The sequence below is a fragment of the Camelus bactrianus genome, chromosome 3, assembly GCF_048773025.1.
Source record: "Camelus bactrianus isolate YW-2024 breed Bactrian camel chromosome 3, ASM4877302v1, whole genome shotgun sequence".
Classification (NCBI taxonomy): Eukaryota; Metazoa; Chordata; class Mammalia; order Artiodactyla; family Camelidae; genus Camelus; species Camelus bactrianus.
This window is the reverse complement of record NC_133541.1, coordinates 115,484,869-115,511,179: the sequence shown is the minus strand read 5'-3', so window position 1 is coordinate 115,511,179 and position 26,311 is coordinate 115,484,869. Positions and strand designations below refer to the sequence as shown.

Below are 26,311 nucleotides of genomic sequence, written 5' to 3'. Positions count from 1 at the left end.
GTAATGGTCCTCTGTTGTATTGGTCAGGATTTCTGGATGCAAGCAAAAAGACTATCTCAGGCAAATAAAATTTTTGAAGGGCGTATTTACTGGAATGCTACTGTGGGGCTCACACAATCAATGGAGACCTAAATTATAGGTTTAGAGAACAGGCAGGACTCGAGGCAGCTCTGTTAAGTCAAGACGCAAGAAAACACTAAGTGCCTTCCAGTGGAAGAGACTGGTCAAGACAGGGCTGTAATAGCAGCCAATAAATTCTAACCACTCCCTTTTCTTTGCCCTATCCAGATTTAAAGTTTTGGTCAGAAGCATCCAATGAGCCAAGTGTAGGTGACATGACTCGGCAGTCAGAGACTGGAGTGAGGGACATGGGCGGCTGCCACTCAGCAAGATTACAGCACAAGGGAATTCCTCCACACAGGAGGGGGGATTGGATGCTGGAAGCCAAGAAAACTCCAGAACAAATCCTGTTAAAAATTATTTCAACTCCAAACAGACAAAGCAAACTTGACAAGGGAGAACAAAGCTGGAGGCATCATGCTCCTTGATTTCAAACTACATTACAAAGCTACAGTAATTAAAAAACAGTATGGTATTGGCATAAAAACACATTGATCAATGGAACAGAACAGGGAGCCCAGAAATAAACCCACATATATATGGTCAATTAATTTATGACAAAGGAGCCAAGAATATACAATGGGGAAAGAACAGTCTCTTCAATAAATGGTCCTGGGAAAACTGGATAGCCACATGTAAAAGAATGAAAATGGACCACTATGTTATAACATACACAAAAACAAACTCAAAATGGATCAAAGACTTGAACATAATAAGACTTGAAACCACAGAACTCCTAGAAGAAAACAAAGGCAGTAAGCTCCTTGATACAGGTCTTGGTGATGATTTTCTGAATCTGACACCAAAAGCAAAAATAAACAAGTAGGACTACACCAAACTGAAAAGCTTCAGCACAGCAAAGGAAACCATCAACAAAATGAATGGACGAAAATATTTGCAAAGCATCTATCTGATAAGGGGTTAATAGCCAAACTACATAAAGAGCTCATACAACTTAATAGCAAGAAACCCTCAACCTTACATAAAATGGGCAGAAGATCTAATAGACATTTTCCCAAAGAAGACATGAAGACATACGTGGCCAACAGGTACATGAAAAGATGTTCAACATCATTAATCGTCAAGGAAATGCAAACCACAACTACAATGAGGTATCACGTCACACTTGTCAGAATAGCAATTATTGATAAGACAAGAAATAACTGTTGGCAAGAATGTGGAGAAAAGAAAACCCTTGTGAAATGTTGGTGGGAATGTAAATTGGTGCAGCCACTATGGAAAACAGTATGGAGGTTCCTCAAAAAATTAAAAATAGAACCATCATATGATCCAGCAATTCCACTCCCGGGTATTTATCTGAAGAAAATGAAAACACTAACTCAAAAAGATATCTGCCCCTCCATGTTCACTGCAGCGTTATTGACAACAGGCAAGATACAGAAACAACCTAAGTGTCCATCAATGGATGAATGGATAAAGAAACTGTGGTATATGTAGACAATGGAATATGATTCAACAATAACAAAGAATGAAATCTTACCATTTGCGACAACATGGATGGATCTCAAGGGCATTGTGCTAAGTGAAGTAAGCCAGAGAAAGACAAACACCATATGCTCTCTTTTATACGTGTAGTCTAAACAAAACAACAAATCCAAACAAAAACCCCACTAAGTTCATAGGTCAGGGCTTGGGTGGGGGCAGGAGAAATGGATAAAGAGGTATGAAAAAATGTTTTAATTAAAAAAGTTTTAAAATGATTTCAATTAGGGTAAAACCAAAACCCTATATTAGCAAATTCATTCGATCAATTTTAAATTCACACAAAAACAGCCCCCTGCATATGTCACTGGCTAATAAAGTTGTAAATGAAAAGTTGGTTTCACATTAGAAAATATATTAATGCAAGGTAGCATGTTGATAAGTTAAAAGAGAAAATTATATGATCACATGAATAAATGCATCACAGGTCTGAAAGGTCTGTAATATATTTTTTAAAAACAGTTACATCAAAAATAAAAATTCTTTAGAGAAGAGCAACTCATCAAGTTATTAGTTTAATGTCCACCCATTAACAATTTTCAATCTCTCTGCTTTAACTCTAGTTTCAAGCTACTTTCTGATCTATAATCTGTTCTCCAGTGCCAACTTATCAGGAATGTTCTATGAACATGAATGAGTCACTTAGACTGTCAGACCAGGCTCTTGTGAAGTGTGAGAGTGTGAGTGAGTGTTGAGTGAGTGAGTGTGCATGAGAGTGTGAGAGAGAGAGAGAGAGAGAGAGAGAGAGAGAGTGAGAGAGAGTGTGTGTGTGTGTGTGTGTGTGTGTGTGTGTGTGTGTGTGTGTGTGTGTTAAGAGTTTAATCATCATTTGGTAAATTTAGAACATTAAGATCCCAATGGGAAAAGCCTAGATCCAAGGTACACCCAGAAGGAATTACTGATAAGAGCCAGCCTGAGCAGGCAGCCCGAGAAAAGCTCACGGTGCCCTTGTAAGTTGGCCTAAAAGCTGAATGAGCAGAGAGATACGCTCCAGAACGGATTTCAAAGGCCAATTATTCTAAGGAAGGCATTTTATTCTTTCAACTGATAAATCACAACTCAGTGACCCAGTGAGCAGTAAACAATGGAAAAGAGTTGCTGCTTCCACAGACTGTATAAACTGAGGATTAATGCAATTATCAATATCATGCTGACCATCTCCTAGGAAACAGCTAAAAATAGCACTCTGAAGAGAAAGCTGCACTCTCTCAGCGGTGCCAAGAGACTAACTTGATCCCAGTACAAAGACTAGGATTTATTCTGCTGCTGGAACATCCCTTTTTTCCAAAGGATGGCACACATCCTGTGTAATGTTATTGGAATCCAAGGACAGATTTTACAGTGCGTTAGGTCTGACTTAGCACGCTGAGTGCCAGGAGCATTCACACATAAATGAACTGGCAGTGCTGGGATTCTGCTGCATTCTCAGGTGCAAATCTTTCAGGTTCTGGTCTAACTTGGTTAGGAGTCCTCTCGCACGCCTCCACAATGCCTTTTTAACACATTCTAGAGAGGCCTCACTGGGAAACATCTGTTCCAGAATTATATTTTCATAAGAATGGGAGCCAAAGAAATGTTACAGGCCTCTTTACTCAGTATTTCTCCCAGTCACTGAAAACTCGGGGGTGGGGGGTGGGGAATAGCGACATTACTCTGCACTGTAAATCGTCACAGGAATTGTCAAGGAAAACCCTAAGCAGACAATGCCGTTGATGAATGGAGTTTATTTCAATAATTACTACGACCACAAACTTCTCAGCCTGGTAGTCAAAGCAGTATATAACCTATATCAGGATAGCACTCCACTACTTAAAATCTGTGATCACATACATTAGCTCATTTGCTTTTCAAGACAATTCTGAGAAGTAGGAGGGAGGTATTGACCTATTTTACAGGTAACAGAAATCAAGATTCAGAAATCTCTTATTCTTCACAACAAACTTCTATTCCAACCCACTCAACCTTATCTCCCAGGACTACACAAGTCCTCTCTTCCAGACAGTCCGATCTTCCCATCTTTTATTCTTCATTTCATTCTTTTGCTTATCCACCCACCTTGGAATGCCTTTGTTTCCCCCTACATTTTCCTTCCAATTGCCCAAAGCACATTTTCCTGTTTTCAAAGTCTGGCACAAACCTTATCTCCTCCCCAGGAGTACCTTTCACTTCCTTCCCCACATGATCTTCCTCTGAACACAGACTGAACGTAATGCCTCTAATTTGGCAATTCAATTCCACCTCACAGAGTATTTTTTAAAATTATAAGAGAATAAAAAAGCACTGCAGAAAGTCTGGAACGTTACCTAACGCTTAAATGGTTTTCTGGGTTGAAGAACACTGCACATCCCTGGGCAAGAGGGCCCCGTCAAGGTCCTCTTCTGACTGCACCCTTCCTCCCATGGGGCCCTTTTAGACTGTGCTCCAGATTTCCTGCCTAAGTCTGCTCAGCTCACTTCCAGGATCTGCATAAACCTTTGCCTGGATCTGTCCCACTAAGGGTGGGCTTTGCTACAGGTGTACGTTATATTTCAGGTGCAATACTTTCTACTCTGCTTTCCTTGGACCTGGAGTCAGCTTTCTCCAAGGAGTCCTGGATTCTTTCAGTGGGGAATGGTATTTAGAAACCAAGGTCTAGGTGCCAGTATGTTCACTGTTACTAAGGAGTCACTGGTTTTAGGCCCTCTCAGTGAAGATATCCGTGGAAATACATCTTAAAAAAAAAAAAAAACAAAGCAAAGCAAAACAAAAACCACAGAAGTCAGAAAATAACATACAAGTCAAATCTTGTATATACGTATTCATGAAAGTGAAAACCACGCCAACTCCCACAGTAAAAACTGGTTCCCAGGCATGGCAATATATTTTCTCCTTTGCTCTATTCTATAATAAACAAAAAGGTTTCAAAATTACTACATGAATATCACTACCTATAACCTACAATGTAAAGTTCAAGATTTTACTGCAGTTCTTTCTGACTTTACAATATAACCTACTAAGGGTGTACAGCCAGAGTACTATGTCCGAAGTTACTGGAATTATCTTCTCTATGTAATCAATTGGATACAGTTATGTTAATATGGAATCAATCTGATAACAGATCCATTAATTTTTTTCTGTCTGTAATCCATTTTAAGGCTTAATTTTCCTTATCCTCTCTAATTTAAATATCTGAACATGTAGAATATTTACACAGTTCAAAACTCAATACTAGGTGGGACTTCTGATGTGGCTAAATGAGGAGGCTGCCAAATCCTCTAACCTAAAAGCCACTATGAAGCTGGACAAAAAGATCAAAAACAACTATTTCAGAGTCCTGGAAACTGACTAAAGGTTTATAAAAAAGTGAGTTATCGTTATTCATGAAAAACTACTGAGCATGAGGAGATAACCATGGAAATCTGTGGCGTACTTGCTAGAGACCGCTTCTTCTCACCATTCAATGCTGTAATTCTAACCCAGCAAGGCAGGCTGTGAATAACCAGCGGGTTCACGGCTGGACGAGGCTGACTTGATTCTAAGAGGGTGAAATAACCCATGCCCAGGGGTGCTGCAATCTGAGTGGCAAGCAAATGGGGACGGTCAGGGGTTCTACTAATCTGTGGCTGAGGCCCTGGTTGGGCAAGTAACGGACCCATGGACTAGACAGAACTATGTAACAGGGAGATATAAAAAGAGACAGTCATCGAGGCACTTGCTAAGCTCTTCAAATTTCCTGGGCTGACTGGAGTTCTTGTGCACACTTGGAAAGGATGGAGAAGACTGAAATTATTCAACACATCCTGTTCTATCAGGAGGCTGTGTGCAGGGGAGACACAAGAGGGTTCAGTTGGGGCAGACTTGAAAACTATCTGAACTTGGAATATACTTTTACACCCACACACAGATCCACTGACAGGAGGTAGGAGCCTTATCGATTTGAAGTATTCGAACATAAATCTCTGACCAGTTACTGGATGACCACTAAGTTGTGCAGAAACAGAAGCAACCCCAAGAAAGCCAGACTTAAAAATAAAAACAAGAACAAAAACAAAACCCAACTGAGCAGAGCCATCAGTGGCCACATATCCCAGAGGAAATGAATTGCACAGCTTAAGTACAGGCAAATAACAACAACAACAACAACAACAACAACAACAACAACAACAACAACAACATTTTTTTAGAGCAGAGAAAGATTTATTACAAGGCCAAGCAAGGAGAATGGCCGGCTCAAGCTCAAAAAACTCGAACTCCAATACAGGTAAATTACTAAACAAAGGAGCAGACAGGCAAAACAGCAACAGAAACTATCTGGGGGGTGAGCATGGGGTGGAGGTCAGAGCTGCTACAATATTACTTAATATGCTCAGTTTCAACAAAAAATTATAAGACATGCAAAGAGACAGGAATAGTTCACCCATAATCAGAAAAAAAAAAAGTGGTCAATAGAAACACCTGAGTAAACACAGATATGAGATCTAACAGACTCAAAAGTGACTAAATTTGTTGAAAGAACTAAAAGCAATGTCTTTAAAGGCTTAAATGAGAGCATGAAGACGATGATTAAAAAACAGAGAACCACAAAAAAGGGACACATATTATCTAAAAGGAAAAACAAAATTTAAAAAGTTGAAAAGTTCACTAACTGAAATGAAAAATTCATAGACAGGCTCAACAGCATATTCAAATTGGCATGAGAAATAAGTAAACTTGAAGTTAGAGCAACAGACAACCAATGTGAAGAACAAAGAGCAGAAAAAAGATGGAAAAAAAATGAACAGACCCTTTACAATATATGGGATGAGTGTCCCAGAAGAAGAGAAAGAGAAAAAATATTTGAAAAAATAATGACAGAAAATCTTAAAATTGTGATAAAAAATGTTAACTGACAGATCCAAGAAACTCAGTGAACCCAAACACATAGATCCAAATCTAGAGACACCAGAGTCAAACTGTTCAAAGACAAAGAGAAAATCTGAAAGCAACAAGATAAAGACAACTTATCAGGAAACAAGATTATACTGTATAGCACAGGGAAATATATATACAAGATCTTGTGGTAGCTCTCAGTGAAAAAGAATGTGACAATGAATGTATGTAAATTGCACTCTACACTGGAATTTGACACAACATTGTAAAATGACTATAACTCAATAAAAAAAGTTAAAAAAAAACTTACCATGTATAATGGAACAACAGAACTATTAATATCTAGTTTCTTACCAAAAACAATGAAGGTCAGGGGCTGTGTAATGACATATTCAAAATGGTGAAAGAAAAACAGACCGTCAACCAAGAAGTAGATATTTAGCAAAACCATACTGCAAAATGAAGGCAAAATAAAGACATTCAGAGATGAAGATGGAGAATTTACTGCTACCAAACTTGCCTTACAAGATACACTAAAGGAAGTCCTTTGGACTGAAAGATGACACCAGATGGTAAATCTATACGAAGAAATGAACAGCATTAGAAATGGTAAATACATCAAAGGCTCTATAAATATATTATTTTCTCCCTTCTTTTAATTTCAAACAAAGATTATATAAAATAACAATTATAACACTACATGATTGGGTTTACAAAATATTTTGATATAATGTTTATGACAATGGTAGCACAAAGGAATGGGGAGGAAATGGAGCTATACTGAAGCAAAGTTTCTATCTTCCCCTAGAATTACATCAAATTAAACTAAAATAGACTGTAATAAGATGTATAATGTAATCCATACAGCAGCCACTAAAAAAATTTAGCTAAGAAACAGTTGAAAAATTAGAAATGTTAAAATGGTTCACTAAAAAAATTATCTAACACAAAAGAAGGCAATAAAAGAAACAGGAATAAAAAAGACATGGAACATATGGAAGACAATATGGCTGATGTAATAAATTCAACCATGTCAATAAGCACATTAAATGTGAATGGACTAAACACCCCAATCAAATGGCAGAGACTGTCAGACTGGATTTAAGATTCAACCATATGCTGTCTATAAGACACACTTTAGATTCAAAGACACAAACAGGTTGAAAGGAAAAGGATGGAAAATATGTATCATGCAAATAACCACCATACGAGAGGAGAGTGGCTGTCTTAGTCAGTTTGGGCTGTTACCACAAAAGTACCACAGATTGGGTAGCTTATAACCAACATTTATTTCTAACAGTTCTGAAAGTCCAAGATCAAGGCACTGGCAGATTCAGTGTCTAGTGAGGGCCTGCTTCCTGGCTCATAAGAGTCTTCTTGCTTTAACGTCACATGACAGAACGGCCAAGGGAAGTTTTTTTGGTCTCTTATTAGGGTACTAACCCCATTTATGAGTGTTCCACCCTCATGACCTAATTATTCCCAAAGGCTCCATCTCTTGATACTATCACATTGGGAGTTAGTTTTTAAGATACAAATTCGGGGGGGGGATGAAAACATTTAGTCTATACTGATGTCTATAGAAGTATCAGAAAAAAGTTTTTAACACAAGAAATATTACTAGAGACAAAAAAGGAATGATTTCATGATAATAAAGGAATCAATAAATCAAGAAAACATAACAGCAATAAATGTAAATGTACCTAACAGCAGAGTTATAAAATACATACAGAAAAAGAATTCAAAGGAGAAAAATAATCCACCATTCAATTGTTAAAAATTTCAGTATCTCACTATCAGAAACTGATAGGAATAAATATGGAGAAATATACACAAAACAAAGTATAGCCTAACACATTGCTGTAAAATATACATCCATATAATTACTAAGATTAAGAAAGAGAACAAACTGCCAGAACCTCAGAAGTTTCCCATGTGCCCCTTCCAAATCTGTAACACCCTCTCTCGCACCCCAACCCCATATCCCCAAGCACTCAATCTACTGTCCATGAATTAACTTGAAGGATAATTTATAGATAACTGACTGAGGTTAGTACGCTTCCAAAAAATTGTAATATCCATTTATGCTTACCACGTTGGGGAAAAAATGTGTCCAGAACTGACTCTCAAGAGATCTTCAAGGTTCCAGACCCCTAAGCATTTCGCAGTCTACACTCAGTGTTGATTTCTGACTTAGTTATAACTAACACTCTCTGATTGCTTTTATGTGCTAGTCATTTAATCCTCACAATAACTTTGTGAGATAGGTACTATTATTATCCCATTTCGCACCAAGCTGGGACAGAGTTGTCTAACCTTTCATGCTCTTAATCGCAAGACTATATTGTCTTCCACAGGTATGGAAATAAAGAATTGTTTGCAGGAAGAAGTAAGTGAGCAAGACACAGGAACTCCTGTAAAAAGGTAGTAAGCACAGAGCTCATATGCTTCGGTCTTAAAGAAAACGTCATTTTTTAAATTCCCTTGCTACCAAGAATTAGGGCACTTGAAAAGAGGATGACACTCCTCCAGAACATGTCACTGAGTCCCAGAGATCTGATCCATAGTCATTTTGAGACCTACGTTAAAAATAACCTCTACCTCACTGAATCAGGGACTTGCATCACAGTTCTTGGGTTTTTATTCTACAGTTAATCCAAGGCCATTTTCCACTGAGTTAGCAAAATGGGTTCCCTGCAGGTGTATGAATTCAATTTGCAAGTGTTTAAAACCTACTCTTTGCCCTCACAAATACAGGGATGCTCAAGGTCTTTTATTTTACTCTATTTTCCAGGAAATTAATTTCTTGGATTATAGAGTAAAATGCAGAAGTTCCCCCATCACATGGAGGAAATGTACTCTTAAAGATGAAACTGAAATATTATACCGCAGAAAACCATCTCAACAGCATGCTTCTGTACTTTTAAACTAAACAGTTCTCCAGTTATTTAAAAATTTGATTACCATTCAAATCTTTGGTGATCCAACCTTGTCTAAATGAGGTTCTTTGTTTTGATAAATAATGCCACTATAAATATATATCTGATAATCTGAAAAACAGGAAGAAGATGAGCATTTGGGAAAGGATATAAATTTGGTCTTAGTTGATACTAAAATTTCACTAGATCATTGATGCAAAGATGGACTGTTACAAATGGTGCTGGGATAAATTGCAGTCATTTGGAAGAAGAAAAAATTAGATTGCTATGTCACACCATACACAAAAACACACTCCAAGAGGATTGCAGACCTAAATGTAAAAAGTGAAACCATGTAAGTACTAGAAGAAAACAGGTGAATACCTCTTTGACCTCAATGTGGAGAATGGCTTTCTAACTATGACTCAAAATTCTAGAGAACTCCAACTGAAACAACTTTAAATACTGCTGTAACTTGGTAAAAGTGTCAGAAGGTGCTCCTTCATTCCCTTACTAATCATAAAAAACCACTCACCACCAAAGACCCTGACCCTCTCAGTGCAACAGCTGGCCAGGGACATTCCCTATACTTTAGGTCAGTGAACACAACATAAACACACTTGACTTGGAGCTTACAACTGTATGACCCTTCTTTCATTGTTAAATGATACAAACTTGCATTAAGTAAATTAAAAAAAAATCTTAATTAAATAATTCTATAGTAAGCATGTGTTTAACAGACAACAGGAGAAAACCAAGAGGTTCACATCACCAAGTTAATCTCCATATTGTAAATCTATCAGTAGCTCTCTGCTTCCCCCTGCAGCTTCGTAAAGTAATTGCGACAATATAAAACAGCACAAACTTTTAAGTCAAGCACAGCAGGCAGAACTCAATCACATCTGAGTAAAAAGGAGGATTTTGAAAAACTGCATTACTTGCTAAAGGGCTGAAAAATGGAAGCACATCCAACAAAACTTTCTGCTTCAGTCCTACCTAGGTGTGCTAAGAAAACTACACACCGAAAGGGTTAGAGACACCAGTCATACAAATGATTCTGAAGGGAATTACCATTAAAAAGGGAACCAAAGCTTCAGTTTTGTTTTCTTTCAAATCAGACATCATTTGCTTTATACATACAGACATATTCACTCTTTCCACGAGTCACTTTTTTCAGAAGTTGGCTTGGAGCTGGGAGGGTGGAGCTCTAGATTTAAGCTGTAGCCAGAACCTGACTCTCACTAAATCTTATCATTCTGAGGAAAGATAACTGATCATGGAAATACTTTGTTTCTTAACTCAGAAAATTCCATTTTCCAAAACTCAATTTAATAGAAATAAATTTCCTTATTTTGGTACTGTTTAAATTCTGCCCCAAAAGTCATTTTTTTCTTTTTCTGACCTTAAGCACAGATCACGGTAAAAGAAAACATCCCGTTAGTAAGCTCATCTTTTGATGCTGGATGCAGTCAGTACACTGGTTAGCCAATACTTCTTGTTTCGGGAGCTTAGTCACCTGTGTCAGTCTAGCTGTCTGTTTCCCAAATTGCGGCCACAGTTCTACCCACACCAAAATGACCTGGGAGATAAGCAACAAGGATTTACTGCAGAGTATAGGGAATTATAGTCAATATCTTGCAATAACCTATAATGGAATATAATCAGGAAAAAAAAAATAGCTGAATCACTATGCTGTACCTGAAACTAACACAGTATTTTAGAATCAACTACACTTCAATGAAAAAAAAAAAAATGACCTGGAGATACTTGTTAACAAAGCAGATTTCTGGCTGCCACTTCACAAGTCTGTGGTATCAGACACTTCCCAGGGATTTGTACGGTAAGTTTCCTGTGATTCTTAGCCACAATAAAGTTTGAGAACCACTGATCTACACAAAGAGATCTTCCTTAATAAACACAGGAAACACTGAATGCTACTTTAACCATATCATCAGCAAATAACTCCCAAATGTTTTAGAGTAAACAACCCTTACCTCCCTGGTTTAAACTCAGCATCAGAAATCTAAGGCCCTTCCAGCTGTTAAATTCTAGGATTTTATTTAATTCCTTGTCAGAAGCATTCATTTTAAACCCAATACTGTTAAAACTCTTTTAAGAAATTAGTAAATATGGGAACCTTAGTTCAAAAGGATGCCCATTAGAAAGGAAATAAAAGGTAAACAACAAATCAGAGAGGGTTTTCTCATGAAGTTAATTATAAGAATATGCAGGCCACTACAGAAAAGTTACTGAAAACTTTCTAGAAGCAACAAGAGAATTGTTCCCTGCAAACATGCCCACTGTTACACTGATATGATTATGGAAATAATGCAGTGAGGTAGCAGAAACATGGAAATCAAAAGGATCAAGAAATGTGGGATTTAAGAAAAATGAGAGAACTAGGGAAGACTTGATAAGAGAACTTCGGTTCTAAACCAGTACTTCAATGGTGGCTCTTGGCTGGAGGTTAAACAGTGTTAAAGGAAAGACCAATCCTTTTCAGTTTCAGAACCCAAGGAAAATGTTTTAAAATCCCATTAACTATGTGCTCTGAGTCCAAGTTCACCAAGCAACAGACTTCTATATCCCTTGCTTAAATGGATCTATGTATGTATCTATTTGTAAATGAATGCTGTGTGCAAACAACTGGCACCAGGGAGCAAACCCATCAAAATAACAAAATTTCCATTTGGCCTTACAAATCTTTTTCATATGCAGGCAAGAATTAAATCACCACATCCCCGAAGTACTCAAAGCCCCTCCATCTTCTCTGTATTCATAAAGGGCATCACCATCTACCCAGTACGTGAAGCCAAGGAATCAAGCTAATTTCTCACACCAGCCCTCCCAATTGAATCCACCAGTATGTCAACTCCACCTCCAGAATATATCCGAAATCATTCATTTCTCTTCACTTGATCCACAGTTCAAGCTACTATCATCTTTGCCCAGGATACCGGATTAGGCCCTAATTGGTCTCAATGCTCTGCACCACCCCTGCCCCACAACCTTCATTCTCTGCCCCACAACCAGAAAACTCAATAAAATGTAAATATTTTATTCCATCTCTACTCTGGCTTAAAATTACCCATCTGTTTCCTACTGCACTTGGAAGAAACTTCAAATTCCTTCCCATGGCTCACAAAGTGGTCCATCATCAGACCCTCCTATTACATCGCCCTACTCTCTTCCATAATCACTATGCTCCAGCTACTGGCCCCTCCACTCCCTGTAGGCCAAGAATACACCAAGCTTGTAGCTACCTTAGGGCCTTTAGACTAACTGCTCCCCTTGTAAGGAACACTTCCCTCTCAGATCCTCACACATTTGACTCCTTTTTCCCTCCAAGTCTTTGCAGAAATGCCACCTCCCCAGACAAGTCCTTCCCGACCAATCAGTTTAAAATGGTCCTCCTGATCCTTCCGACTCCCACCCCTTCCATCACTTCATCTTATCATTTTACCCCATACCTCCCAATTAGAATATACCTATGAGAGATGAGAAATCCCGTCTTCTTCACCACTGTATTCCTAAGTGCCTCAAACAATGCCTGGCATGTGGAAGAAACTCAAACATTTCCTGAATAAATGAATGAGACAAGATTTCTGTAACTTGTAAGACCAATTACTGGCCCTCAGGGAAGAGATAACCTTATTCAGTTACTGAAGGAAGACTGTGCACAAGGCCCTATGACAGTGGTCCTCAAACTTCAGCGTGTGCACAAGAACCGAGAGAACTTATGCGTGTGGCCTCAGAGCTCCACTTTGGCAAGCAGCCCACAGTGCAGTATATTCTGTATGTCCCCAAACTATAAGCATCTAAGAGGATACTGTGAGCAACTATACACCAACAAAAACTACAAGCATCTTTGTATCACAACATTATTACAGCAATAATCCTCATCTGCTACCAGGTGTGCCACCTCAGCCAAGCTTTAAGAATCACTTATTTCCTCTGCAGATCTAGTACACGTCAAATTTTAGATAAAACCCCATTCCTCTGGGTAGTCAAGTCTACATTTAAGTTTTCACAAATAGTTAAGACTGCTGCTGAAACACACACACACATATACACAGTGCTTTCCTTAAGAGATGTCTCAACCAAATCATAACTGCCTTCCTCTTCCATCATCCTTGATTTACGAGTTCTGCTGAGAGCTGGCACCCACTTGTGGCCGGATTATCTTCTAAGCCACGGGGCAAGTCAAGTCAGGTTGAATAACAGAATTTAGCTATTGATACTAGGTACATTTAGCAATACAGACCCTATGACAGCAAATCTTTCCTGAATCCTCAAAGGTCAGCTTTATGTGCTTTTTTTAGCAAAAAGTCCAGCCTGGTTGTAAAGAATTCATTTTTATTTATTTATATTCTCAAACTGTAATAACTTCTTTTGTTGTTAATTATAAATGTATCACATGCTTACTATAAAAAAGGCAAATGTTACAAAATTGTATTAAATATAAGTAAAAATTGCCCAATAATCACACTCCACAAAGCTACTCACTTTTTATAATTTGGTGTCTCTCCTTCTAAACTTTCATGTATAAACGTGTTTTCATATAGGTTTTTAACTTAAAAGGAATTGTCACTTTTATAATATGCTGTAAAGGGACAACATCTCTGTGTCTCCTCTACTCTCAATACTTACTCTGAACACTTCTGTGACCAGATGTATGGAAGTTTCCCCCACACCAAGCAACTCCAGCTCCACAGGGGACACTAGCTGGTGAACTACCATTTAACTCAATTCTGATACAATCTACCTGGAGACAGTGTCAGATCCCACAGGTTGAGGCTCAGTCCCACACGTCTGGCCCCATCCCCACTTCAGATGCCAACTGCAAGTCCAGGGTGTCGCCTCTTTTTTTTTGGTTTATATATTTTTTCTTTTTTATTCAAGTACAGTTGACGTACAGTATTATATAAGTTGATGTACAATATTATGTAAGTTATATAGAAGGTGTCCAACACAGTGATTCACAATTTTTAAAGGTTATACTCCATTTATAGTTACTATAAAATATTGGCTATGTTCTGTGTTGTACAATATACCTCCGTAGCTTATTTATTTTATACATAATAGTGTGTACTTCTTAATCCCCTACCCCTATCTTGCCCCTCCCTCCTTCCTTATCCCCAATGACAACCACTAGTTCTCTGTATCTGTGAGTCTGCTTCTTTATTCTTATACTCACTGGTGTGTTATATTTTTTAGATACCACATATAAGTGATATCATACAGTATTTGTCTTTCTCTGACTTATTTCACTTAGCATAATGTCCTCCAAGTCCATCTACACTACTGCTGTCACCTCTGCTCTTGACCCATGGGCTATATACTGGTGGTTCCCATAACCACCTCCTTGGGTTCAATTAATTTGCTAGAGCGGGTCACAGAATTCAGGAAAAGAGCTTATTTATTAGATTACCACTTTATTATAAAGGATATAACTCAGGAACAGTCTGATCGAAGAGACGCATAAGGCAAGGTATGTGGGAAGGGGCACTGAGCTTCCATGCCCTCTGGATGTGTCACCTTAGAACGCACATATGTTCACCAACTCTGAAACTCTCTGAGCCCCATCCTTCTGGGTTTTTAATGGAAACTTCATTATGTAAACACAATTGATTAATCATTGGTCATCAGTGATTAACTCAACCTCCAGCCCCTCTCCCCTCCCCAGAGGTGGGGATAGAGTGGGGTGGGGCTGAGAGCTTCAAATTCTGACAACCAGACTTCATCCTTAGGGGCTTTCCAAAAGTCACTTCATTAACAGTAACTCAGATGCGTTTCAAAGGGGCTTGTTATGAATAACAAAATATACCTTTACCTTTTCTCACTTAGGAAATTACAAAGGTTTTAGGAACTCTAGGTCAGGAGCTGGACAAACACCAAATATATATTTATTGTAAATCATTTATCACACTTGCTTAATTCATTTAACTATGTGCCTATTTCCATGTCAATACTAAGATTTATCTTTTTTTAATGACTATATTGCACACTACCACAAAGATACGCCAAAAATGTTTAAAGTATTCCCCTTTGTTCACCATTAGTTCTAGTTTTCCAAAGTTATGAATGATTCTGCAACATATCTCTATGATATATGTCTACATGTATCTTTAGTAACTTCCTTAAAGTAAATGACTAGAAGAGAATCAGAAGTTTAAAGTTGTACCATCCAATATGGTAGTCACTAGCCATGTGTGACTAAAATTAAAATATTGAAAAATTCAGCTTATCAGCTGTATTAGCCACATTTCAACTGCTCAACAGCCAGATGATTTAAAAATGTGGTAGCCAATGGCTACCATATTGGACAGTGTAGAAACAGAACATTTCCATCACTACAGAAGGTTCTATTGATAGCCCTGATCTAAAGAACTGCTCATACAAAAACTCTGATATCTATATCCCATAGAAATGAGGCAGCAATTCAAACTCCCAATATTAGTACATGAGTTCCTACATCATTTTCTTGTCAATATCAGATCAGTGCTTTGTGCTGCAAAATAAGACAGAATGTTTTAATTTGCATATAAAAATTATTAGTGAGGCTGAAAGTCTTTGCATTTTGTGGCCATTTGTATTTATTTTTGTTGAATTAATTACCTGAATTCTGCCTATTTTAAAAGAATCAAGCTTAAAGATACTCTGTTCCTGATGACCTATAAAACCAAACCCTATGTGAAGAGACATATTTCCTAGTAATTTCACAAAAATATGTATCAAAACGGCATAAAAATAGCTAATACTACAATTGGTGTGAATGACACAAGTGTATACAGTTGTTAAAACTCTCTGAACTGAACACATTAGAACTTAAAACAGTTTCATCATATAGAAGTGACACCCTAATTTTTAAAAGGAAGCAAAAGTTTTAAAAGTATTATGCTACTTATAATATTTAATTAATAAGCATCAAAATAATTAATTCAAATATTTATAGAACTTAGAATTTCCTCGCTAGGAGACCAAAAGAAAAAAACAGTTCTTCTATAATGAGAATGGGGAGCAGAGTACGTAACACTTTGAGGCAAACCACTCAATTGTCAAACCGATGGCAATGGAAAAAATTCACTGTATCAGGGCAAAACATATTAAGGTATCAGAACAGTATTGCTAACATTATAACACAGATGCTTAATCAATGTTTCTAAAAAGCCTGCACCAGTGATACGAAAAATGAACCAAACACTGACTTCCTGGAAAACCGTTTCCCTAATGCTATTGAATGGTACTTGATTTAATTTTCCGAGTCATTTCTGCTAAGGTAGTTATGAACTTGGCTCCTTTTTGCCCTTTATCCTTCTCTGCTGGTGGCACACACTAGCACAAAAGCTAACACATGCATGTTAAAACCAGCAGATCTGACAATGAAAACTGCTTAAGGAGGGACAAAGACAAGATGCTCCTCCTCACCTCCCACTTCCTCCCCATCCCCCACTCTTACACTGCACATTTACCATCTCAGTCCTTTCGGCGTGTGAGCTGTTCAAAGGCATAAGCTACAAACCTCATTCAAGTTCTCTGCAGACAAACTCAGTTACTACGGTGACTCTTCAGGCAACCTTGCTTATGAGATCAGGAGGAAGGATATATGGAGGTCACCAAGCCTCTGTCTCCCAAAGTGAAGGCTTGCTTAGTCACTTGCGCAAGGGCAAAGCAAAGGATCGTGTATATTTTATTCATGTATCTACTGTGTAGGAAGATAGCTGTTTTTGTTAAGTTCTACATTATACTTTGGAATCAGAGATCTGGGTTTGAGAATTAGTTCTGCCATTTATTAGATACGTGACTTTAGGCAAGTTACTACTCTAAGATCTGTTCTCTTATGGGGAATGCTAACAGCCTATGTCTTGTAGACGTGCTGCGAACATTAAATGAAAACACAAGTAACATTTTAAGCTCAGTGGTTGGCACGATATAGATGTTTAACAAATGATAGCCACTATCACACACAATTCTGTTTCTCAAGAATGATATGTAAGTGATCCAGGTCCCAGCCACTGCTCTCTGTAACCAAATCCCCACCAGGATATCCAGGCGGTCACTTTTTGTTAACAAAGAATCAACATAAAGCAGGCAGCATACCATAGTTCTAAAGTCTGACCAAAAAATGTCCACTACAGGAATTTCAGCAGACGACCATAGATAAGATTGTCAAAAAAAAAAAAAAAAAAAAAAAAGGCAAAAGGTATATATACATGTTAGAAGCAATGACACAGGACAAACATAAGAACTCAAAATTCACATAAAAAAGGGAAATTTCTTTGCTAAGTAGAAACACTCAAGGCTACTGATTTATCTCATATTCATTTCTATTAAAGCAATAAGGTCAAAGATTGGCAAGTCACTCTTTACCACAGATGAAGCAGTCCATGAAACACTATCAGACACATTTATTCACTTGAAGAAGCAGTTTATGTAGCAGATCACGTACAATAAAGAAAATATTTACCTTTTTCTCTTCATCGGGCATGTTTTTTTCCAGTTCTATTAGATATTCTTCATCTAGTTCAGAGGAATTCACATCATTTTCAGGTTTGTTTTCAACCTCGTCCACTCGTGGTTCCTCCTTCTCAAATGAGGCACTGGGGTCATAAAAGCACTCCTCTTCTCCCTGGTCCTCCTGGGGATGGGTCTCAACATCCTGGAGCAGTTTGCTCTGAGAAAGGTGATCTTCGGCATTAGAAACTGGAGGGCTAGCACCCTCCGCTTCCTGGGGATCTGTAACTTTCAAACCATTAAACAGATCCTCTGGAACCCCACAGTTTTTTGACTTCTCCTCCATGCTCAATCAGTGACGGAGGTGAAGCTGAAACTGGGAAAGAGAAAACATGTTTTAGGTAATGGGATCTAACCTATCAAACCTGAACAAACTTCTGAATCAAAGCTCAAATCACACCTCAACTTCCTTTCACTGAATTCATTACATATATAATTATACATTATGTATATATAAAGGTTATCATAAGCCCATAAATAACGCCAAATGTAATTTTAAATGATACCCTTTTCAGAACTTCTTATAAGCAACAAAAGAGGCCGATTTTTAATGTGACTCTTCAGTTTCCACTGCTCCCAGTTTGTCGGGGTAGCAAAAAAAATAGACCGAGACGAAAACAATGGCAAGAAAAATGAAGCAGTCCTAACCTTTATTCAGAATGAATAGCCAAGTGGTAAGTAAGAAACTATGGCCTGTCTTTCCAGCACCACCACACGAAGGTCAAGAATTTTTGGTGGAGCTCAAAATGCAATTTGTGCCAGAAGAGTAATCATCAATTACACCCAAATGCCTGTGATAGACGACACGTAGGTTACGGCGAAATGGGAGCCCTGACGCAGGTGGCCCTAATCAGGATTCCCGAGAGGGTCAAAATCAACCACTAAAAGCGTGGTTTTCAACCCTGGCTGCACAGCATTAACACCTGGGACGCTTTAGCAAGTACTGCTGCGCAGGTCTTATCCTCACTGATTTATTGGTCCGGCGGCCGGCCAGGACATCACTATTTTTAAAAAAGGCATCCCAGGTGATTTTCATGTGTAGCCAATTGAGAACCACTACTGTAGAAGCTGAGTCACACCGTCAGCAGCCCTGCCTCTCCGCTCGCAACAAAACACGCCAACGACCCTTGAGTCGCGACAATTTGCCCCAGCTCGTCCCAAGAAAACTTAAAAACACCAAGATTTTAATACGGAGACCTCTCCTCCACAGCAGTGTTTTTTGTTTCTCCCCGCTTCCAGGTCCAGTGGAAGAAGGCAGGAGTCTGAGGCCCCAGAGTTAAGGAGGGCCCACCCCACGCTTCCCAACAGTTCTTCCTCTAGCTGCGACCCTCACCGGCAAAAGAACGGACCCATCGGGTTACTCACAGCTCCACAGCTCCTCTCGTCCTCACCTTCCTAGCGTCTGAGACTCTTCACTTCCGCTCAGTCAAGCGCTCTTCCGCCAGCGCCGACCAATAGCGTCACTGTTGGCAAAGCATCCTGGGAAATGTAGTGAAACCCTGAGGGAAAGAGGGCGTCGCTGTCGCTGTGTGACGTCATTGTACGGACTGAAATATGAGCGACGGTTGCCATCTTGGGTTACGGCAACACTGCGTTACTCAGCACAGGAGAAAAGGAAAAGAGAAAGGCTGTCTCTACTGTGTTCCTTTTTTACTCCTCCAGTCTGACCTCTCTCAAGATAGATGTGCTGTATGTAGAGGAATCCTGAAGCCTAAACCTTGTCGTTCAAAAACAGTTTTTCCTCTAAAGATTCTCAAAGAATTTTTCAACGGGTCCATCGCTAGATCAATACAGTGTTGATAACCATACTAAGTTGTTATCTGCTTTTTCCATACTCCTCTCATGAATGTACAGTCAATTTTTCCAGAGGTTATGTGTCCTGTGGTAGCGTAAGGAATTGAACGCAGAAGGAGCTATGAGAATCCATCTGTCTTCTATTAAGCCAGAGATTTGCAAAAATGTAAAACAATGCCACTCTTCTCACCGTATTGTTTTGGAAAATACAGTTATTATCTATAAAAGGATTATTTGTATTAGTATATAATGAGTGAATTGTTATCTTAAGTGAATTAATAAATTAATATTACAATGTTTTCAGTTCTAATACAGTAAATATTGATAGGTACAACCCACATAAAAGCTTTTTGTGGTTCTCATAATATTTCAGAGTAAGTGGGCCTGGAACCAAAAGCAAGGCGCTGGCCTATAGATTCATTCAAGAAGTGTTTATTGAATGTTTATTAGACCCCACGCATTGAGCACTAGGAATACAGAATTGAGATACCCCTTAAGGTAGCCAGAGAGGTAACCAGCAACAACAGCAGAGTATTAATTCGTTTTCTATAATTCAAAGAACCTATTGCAGAGATAGCTGGGAAAGGCTTTTTCAGGAAGGATATCAAATTTGCTTTTTGAATTTATGTCTAAATGAGGTTATGCATACAGTTACATTTTTGTGTAAGTGAAAAGCTTTAATATACTAAAAGTAAACATTAAAAATATATCAGAATTTTTGAAACCTTTTAATATTTCTTAATTTAAAAAAATACAGCAGGAACTTCAGAAAGATTAGGCCTCTTTTGACTTTTAAGAAGTCCTGTTAAATTCTGGTTTGATAGAAAGGCTGTAAATTTTAGAGCAAACTAAGTAAGTAAATAAATAAATACATAAAATAAACAAGTTACTGTTGCAGAAATGTGTGTTACAGCTCAGTTGTGACAGCAACCTGGATCCAGGCAAGAGACCAAGCAGCACTCGGAGAGCTGGAAAACTCAGGTTCATTATGCCAGCTGGCCCAGATGAGTTAACACTCCAAGCTCTGGACCCCATCTGTAGGTTCACACAGGCTTTTATAGGCTGCCAGTTTACACTCTGCAACATCATATGCAAAAAAGGTTTAACAGAAGTTGACCAGTTAGGAACAAGCTTTGTAGAAATGGACCAATCAGGAGGGAGAGAAATAACCAATCAGGAGTGAGGGAAATGGACCAATCATGAGGGAGAGAAATAACCAATCAGGAGTGAGGGAAATGGACCAATTAGGACTGAAAGAAATAACCAATCATGGAGTGAGCTCCATGCAAATGAAGTACTACAAATGGACCAATCAGAAGTTACAGAAATGGACCAATCAGGAGTGAGCTCAGGGAACCAATAGAATTTTAGGGGTAAGTTCCATTTTCCTAGAAGTAAGCCCTTTCAGAGGCAAAAAGTGAGATAGAGCCTCTTGGCCAGGGAACCAGAGGGTGCTGGTAGGAGAGTAGTGGCCCTGCTTGGGTATCCCGCCAGTCTTCTTAGGGGCCTTCCCACCTCATTACAACATCAGCTTTTTAACTTTATCAGCTGTCCAACTTTGGGTGATAATTCTAATAGCTAACCTTTATTGATCATATGCTTGTTATATGTGACATGTGGTGGAAAATGCTGTAGGTGGATTATCTGAATTCTAAATCTGGCTCTGCCACTTGACTAGCTATGTGACTTCGGGGCCAATTATTTAATGCTCCTAAGCTTTAATATATAAATTTATCTCATACGTAAATATTAGGATGGGTAACAGTGGTACCTCCCTGTTAAGTTTGTTGGGAGATAGAAATGATATAACCTAGAAGACAAAGACCACAGGACTTGGCACATAATGTTTAATGAATGGTGAAGACAGTAATAATACTTGACAGGCCTTGTGACAGTAGCTGGGCGGGAAACCTGATAAGACACAGTCCCTGCTCTCCTGCATCCCCAGGAATCTACAGGCTAGTGCAGGGGGTTGGGCTGGGGGATAAAGGCTCTACTGAGCCTAAAGGAAGAAGCAATCCAGTCTTTCATTTTTATGCCAAGAAGAACCAGCATCTAGTTGGTCCTGTTTGGTAGGTCTTCACTAATAAGATATTTGACTTAGGCTGTTGAAAGAGGAATAATTCATTAAGAGGACACAAACAGGAGAGGCTGAAGGACATCATGAAAATATTAGGAGGATTTAGGGGAAAGACATGTAGTTGGATGTTGCTGAGATTATAGAGCACAAGCGAGAAACAAATTTTTACAGATGCAAACCCACCAGTCAATTCCTGGAACCGTGGAAATTTTGTCTCTTTGCTTACAACCACTCTGTAAAAGGAAAAAAAGAATGTTTTTCATCTAGAGGGCAGTTCTGTTGTTACTTTCCCAGGGCAGAGACCATGTCTGTCTTGTTTACAGTTGTAAAGGGTCACTGAACATCCTGTTATCACAGGGGTGAATGACCCTCTTTCAAAAATTTATGGCCAAAACACTGAGTAACTCAGTGCTCTGATGAGCTGCAGAGAGAGTTTGAGACTTCTGACATTTCCTTATACCATTGTTGTAAGAATTAAACATGCCTTATCTAAAACACATACAGTGAAGAGAAGTGAAGTGCTGAAGATAGGAAAAAAATACTTTAAAATATATTTTTTGAATTTTTATTATTTTTTGCGGGGGTTTACTAAGTTTGTTTGTTTGTTTGTTTGTTTACTTATTTATTTAATGGAGGTACTGAGGATTGAACACAGGACCTCATGCATGCTGACCATGCACTCTACCACTGAGCTACACCTTCCCCCCTAAAATTACTTTAATATTAACAGCACTTACCATGGTAAGTGCTCAACAAATATTTACTGTTATTGTCATAATTATTATTATTAATGAAGGTATTACGGTAGTACCACTGTTATGATCAATTACAAGTAGTAATTTGATTAATTATTACTAGTGGTACTAATGATAACCAATAACATTATGAATTGTGATAATATTTGTGAAGCTTTCATTAATACCCCCCAGACAGGGGACAGAACGCCTAAGTTTGTGGAAAGAATGGAAGCTGAACATGAATGAATGAATAATGAATGAATGCAAGGCAGCATACTAGACCCTGTGAGGGGTACAGTACTAAATCAGGACAGGAGCAAAATAATCATTTACTCTTTGCTTTTCTTTTTGGGGAAGCATTTAGGTGATTTCTTAGTGGCACAGGGCCCATCTCTCAATCAGCAAGCAGTTGCCCACTTGGTCTGTGGCCAGTTAACTCTGGGCTGGGAGCAGAGCAAGGGCTAGGGAGGGGTAAGCAAGTCTCGGTGATGGCTGGAAGACATGGAGGGTACAAGAGGAGGAGTCTTATACTCCAGGGGGGTCCTTTGGGTCACTGGCATGGCAGTGGGACTGCTGTGCATTATGGTGGTTAAGAATGTACGTTCTGGTGTCAGACTGCCTGGGTTTGAATCCCTCCTCTGCCTCTTAGCAGCTCTGTGATCTGATCTTGGACAAGTCACTGAACCTTAAAACCTACCTTAGAGAGTTTCATGAATCTTAAATGGGATGATGAAACTATAGCACTTCGTACAGACCCTGGCACAAACTTGAGATGTATTTTAAGTTTAAAGCACGTTATAGAACCTGCAGGCAGAGATGGAAATCACTCCTGCCTCTGCTGGTGACTTATTATACACACACTGTGCTAAACTTTTGGGAGGCTCTGTGAATCGATGCTCCCTGGAGCTAGAGGTTTACATCTATGCTAGACTACTCAGTCCTTTTCACGCTCAAAGAGGCATACATTAATGCCAGAAGGCTTACTGAGCCTGGCTTCGAGGATAAAGCTTTACACCCAGAGATCCCCTCTGCCCTGGGCTCCTCCTCCCAGAGCTGGGGTGCCTTAACTTGCTAAAGCAGGGTCCAATATCCAAGAATAATCAGGGATGCCAAAAGAATTCCTTGAGGATGAGTAGTATATAAAACATATAATTAAGACATAGATCCCATATTCCTATAGGGTTTCTAAAAGATGCCACTGCTTTTAATTTCTTCCCAGTTCTAATCTTCAAACTGAGATCAGTGATAGGAGATATAATCAAGAGTTAACATGCTGTGCATTTAAATTTCTAGATTTCTGTTTCTGTTTGATCAGCATGTCCAACAGCAGTGGAAGTGAGACACACATGTGTAATAGAGAAGAACAAACCTGACTCCATATTGAAACTATTCTTTTAGCTGTAACCTTTGTGCTCAGTTGTCTGTGCTTAGTCTTGCTGGCTCTGGACCTTATGAGAAAGAATGTTGCCTGTAGCCTGAAATGTACAGGAGGAATGGCCCATTCTCGAGGACCTGACCTTTAAAGGAATAACACTTTTCCATTAAAAAGTTGCAGAACAGAGAATAACATTTGCCTTGTTGGAGGTTTGTAGGAACACTGTGACCAGACCGAAGCAGACAGCTGCAAGAACAAAGGATTCAGGCACCAAGAAGTTTGCGACAGCCATCCTTCCTCCAATTTTAGTATAAAAGAAGCCTCAATTCTAACTCGGTAAGTTGGTTCTTAGGGACACTAGTCCACCACCTTCGCAATCTGCTTGCTTTCCGAATAAAATCACTGTTCCTTGCCCCAAAGACTTATTTCTCAATTTACTGGCCTGTCAAACAGCAAGCAATATGAGCTTGGACTTAGTAAAATGTATGATTTAAAATTTCTAGTAGCAGCATTAAAAATAGTAAAATAAGCAAAATTAATTTAAATAATTTAAGCCAATCTGTCCAAAATTTGAACATATAATCAATACAAAAATTATTAAGAGACTGTTTTACATTTTCTTTTTCCTACTGAGTCTTTGGGATCATGTGTGCATTTACTGTTATAACACATCTCAATTTGGACATTACATTTCCATCAAAAATACTTGAATTAGTACTCAGATTTCATAAAATCTACAGTTGAAAAAGTAGATTCATATAGCCAGGTTTTTCAAGTATACTTCCCAATGACTGAGTCAAATACCAGTTTTAAAATGTAAACTTAATTAAGATGAAATAAAATGAGGTTTGCATGATTACACTAGTTACGTTTCAAATACTCAACAGCCACATTAAGCTAGTGTCTCTGTACCAGACAAGACAGGCTTGGATTTTCCAGAACAACAGCTAACTTTACATTCATACAGAACTGACACATGTCAGGGATTGTGACCATTAGTTTCCATCTGTCATTGTAGGTAATCCTTACGACAACCCTGGCCTCCCTACTTTCCATCCTTGTTTCCTATGATCCCCTCACTATGCAGTAACCAGACTGATCTTTTAAGCACATGAGTCCTGTACAAGTCTTAACCATTTTTATTGCTTCCCAGTCTGACTGGAATAAAATCTGAAACTCCCTGCCATGACCCATACAGCCTGTGTGAGATGGTCTCTATCCGCCTCTCTGACCTCGTCTTGTACCTCTGTCCCTCTTGGACACTATACTATTCTCTGTCCCTAAATCACAATATTTTTCACATCTCCAGACCTTTCTGCTCAACGTTCCCTCTGCCTGATGCCATTAACAGCTCTTCCCATGGTTTGCTCATTCTCATCCTGCAGGTTTTGCTCAATATCACTTAAGTAGCTGACTCTATTACATCACCCTGTCCCCTCCACATCATTGATCACATCTGTAACAACCTGAGTATTTATTTACTCCATTATTATAACTCTCTCAACTAGACTGTGAGAGCCACAAGGATTGAGAGCTTGTCTGTCTTCTTTGCTGTGAAATCCCCAGGGCCCAGCACAGTGCCTGGTGCAAAACAGACATTCAAATACTGTATAAATGGATGACATTGATAGGTGTTATTGTTACAAATGATAAGACTGATGCTCAGAGAGGTTAAACATTTTCCCCAACATCACACAGGTAGCAGAACAAAACAGGAACATAGAGCTGGGTCTAACCATAAAGTCTATGTTTTTCTAAAGAACAAAAGGGGTGGGCAGATAATAGAAACCTTAACTGTGAAAAGAAGGCTTAAGGCTTTGAAACTGATTTAAATCTATAAAACATATATGGATTTATACTTGGCAGGAAAACTCAGCAGTTTTTCACTGTCAAGCAAATGGCTCAGATCCTGGTTAAGATGAGGCCTTTAATGCTGGTAATGGATGGATGAAGGTACCATATAAAATGGAGACTGATGGTCTTGGAGAGAGTCTTCCAGAAGACTGCCAAGGCAAGCATCCGGCACCCACTTACCCAAATGCCCAGCTCCCACTCTGCCCTTACCCTCAGTCATTTGGACCAAGAAAGGGAATTTGTGCCCCAACCACAAATGGAATGACTGAGCGAGCACATTTTTTTCCCCCGGGACTCATCAGTTGGACCAAACAATTTTTTCTGAGTTAGGAAACATACTTCCAACCCTCACTTTACTATATGAAATGTCAGTGCCCATTTTAAAGCATAAAGCATTGTGTCTGTGATGTACCATCCATTGCAAGTTCAGGCAGTGGGCCAATTTTGGTCCAGCAGGTGGCAAGGGCAGGAGTCAGAAGGAAGAAGGGGACGTTTGCTGAGTGCCAACTCAGGGTCACGCACAGTGCTGAACATTTTCATCTGTCATTCCCCTCCCTGAATCCTCTCA

At 38.9% G+C, this 26,311-nt stretch overlaps 1 protein-coding gene across 5 annotated transcripts in view; it reads right to left on the bottom strand.

Annotated features, from left to right (window-relative positions):
* Positions 1-19,412, bottom strand: part of TTC1 (tetratricopeptide repeat domain 1) — a 50,415-nt gene extending 31,003 nt beyond the window's left edge. For 3 of the 5 annotated variants that reach the window (XR_012505726.1, XR_012505727.1, XM_010950309.3), the window contains exons 1-2: positions 19,269-19,412; positions 17,857-18,219 (exon numbers count right to left, since the gene is read on the bottom strand). Coding sequence is in view for 3 of the 5 variants with exons in the window: in XM_010950309.3 (XP_010948611.1) it covers positions 17,857-18,189 (333 nt within the window). In the remaining 2 variants the exon portion in view is untranslated. Of the gene's footprint in view, positions 1-17,856; positions 18,220-19,236 lie in introns of all 5 variants that reach the window. The other 2 variants (XM_074361024.1, XM_074361025.1) reach the window with 2 other exon arrangements.
* Between the last annotated feature and the right edge of the window lie 6,899 nt (positions 19,413-26,311).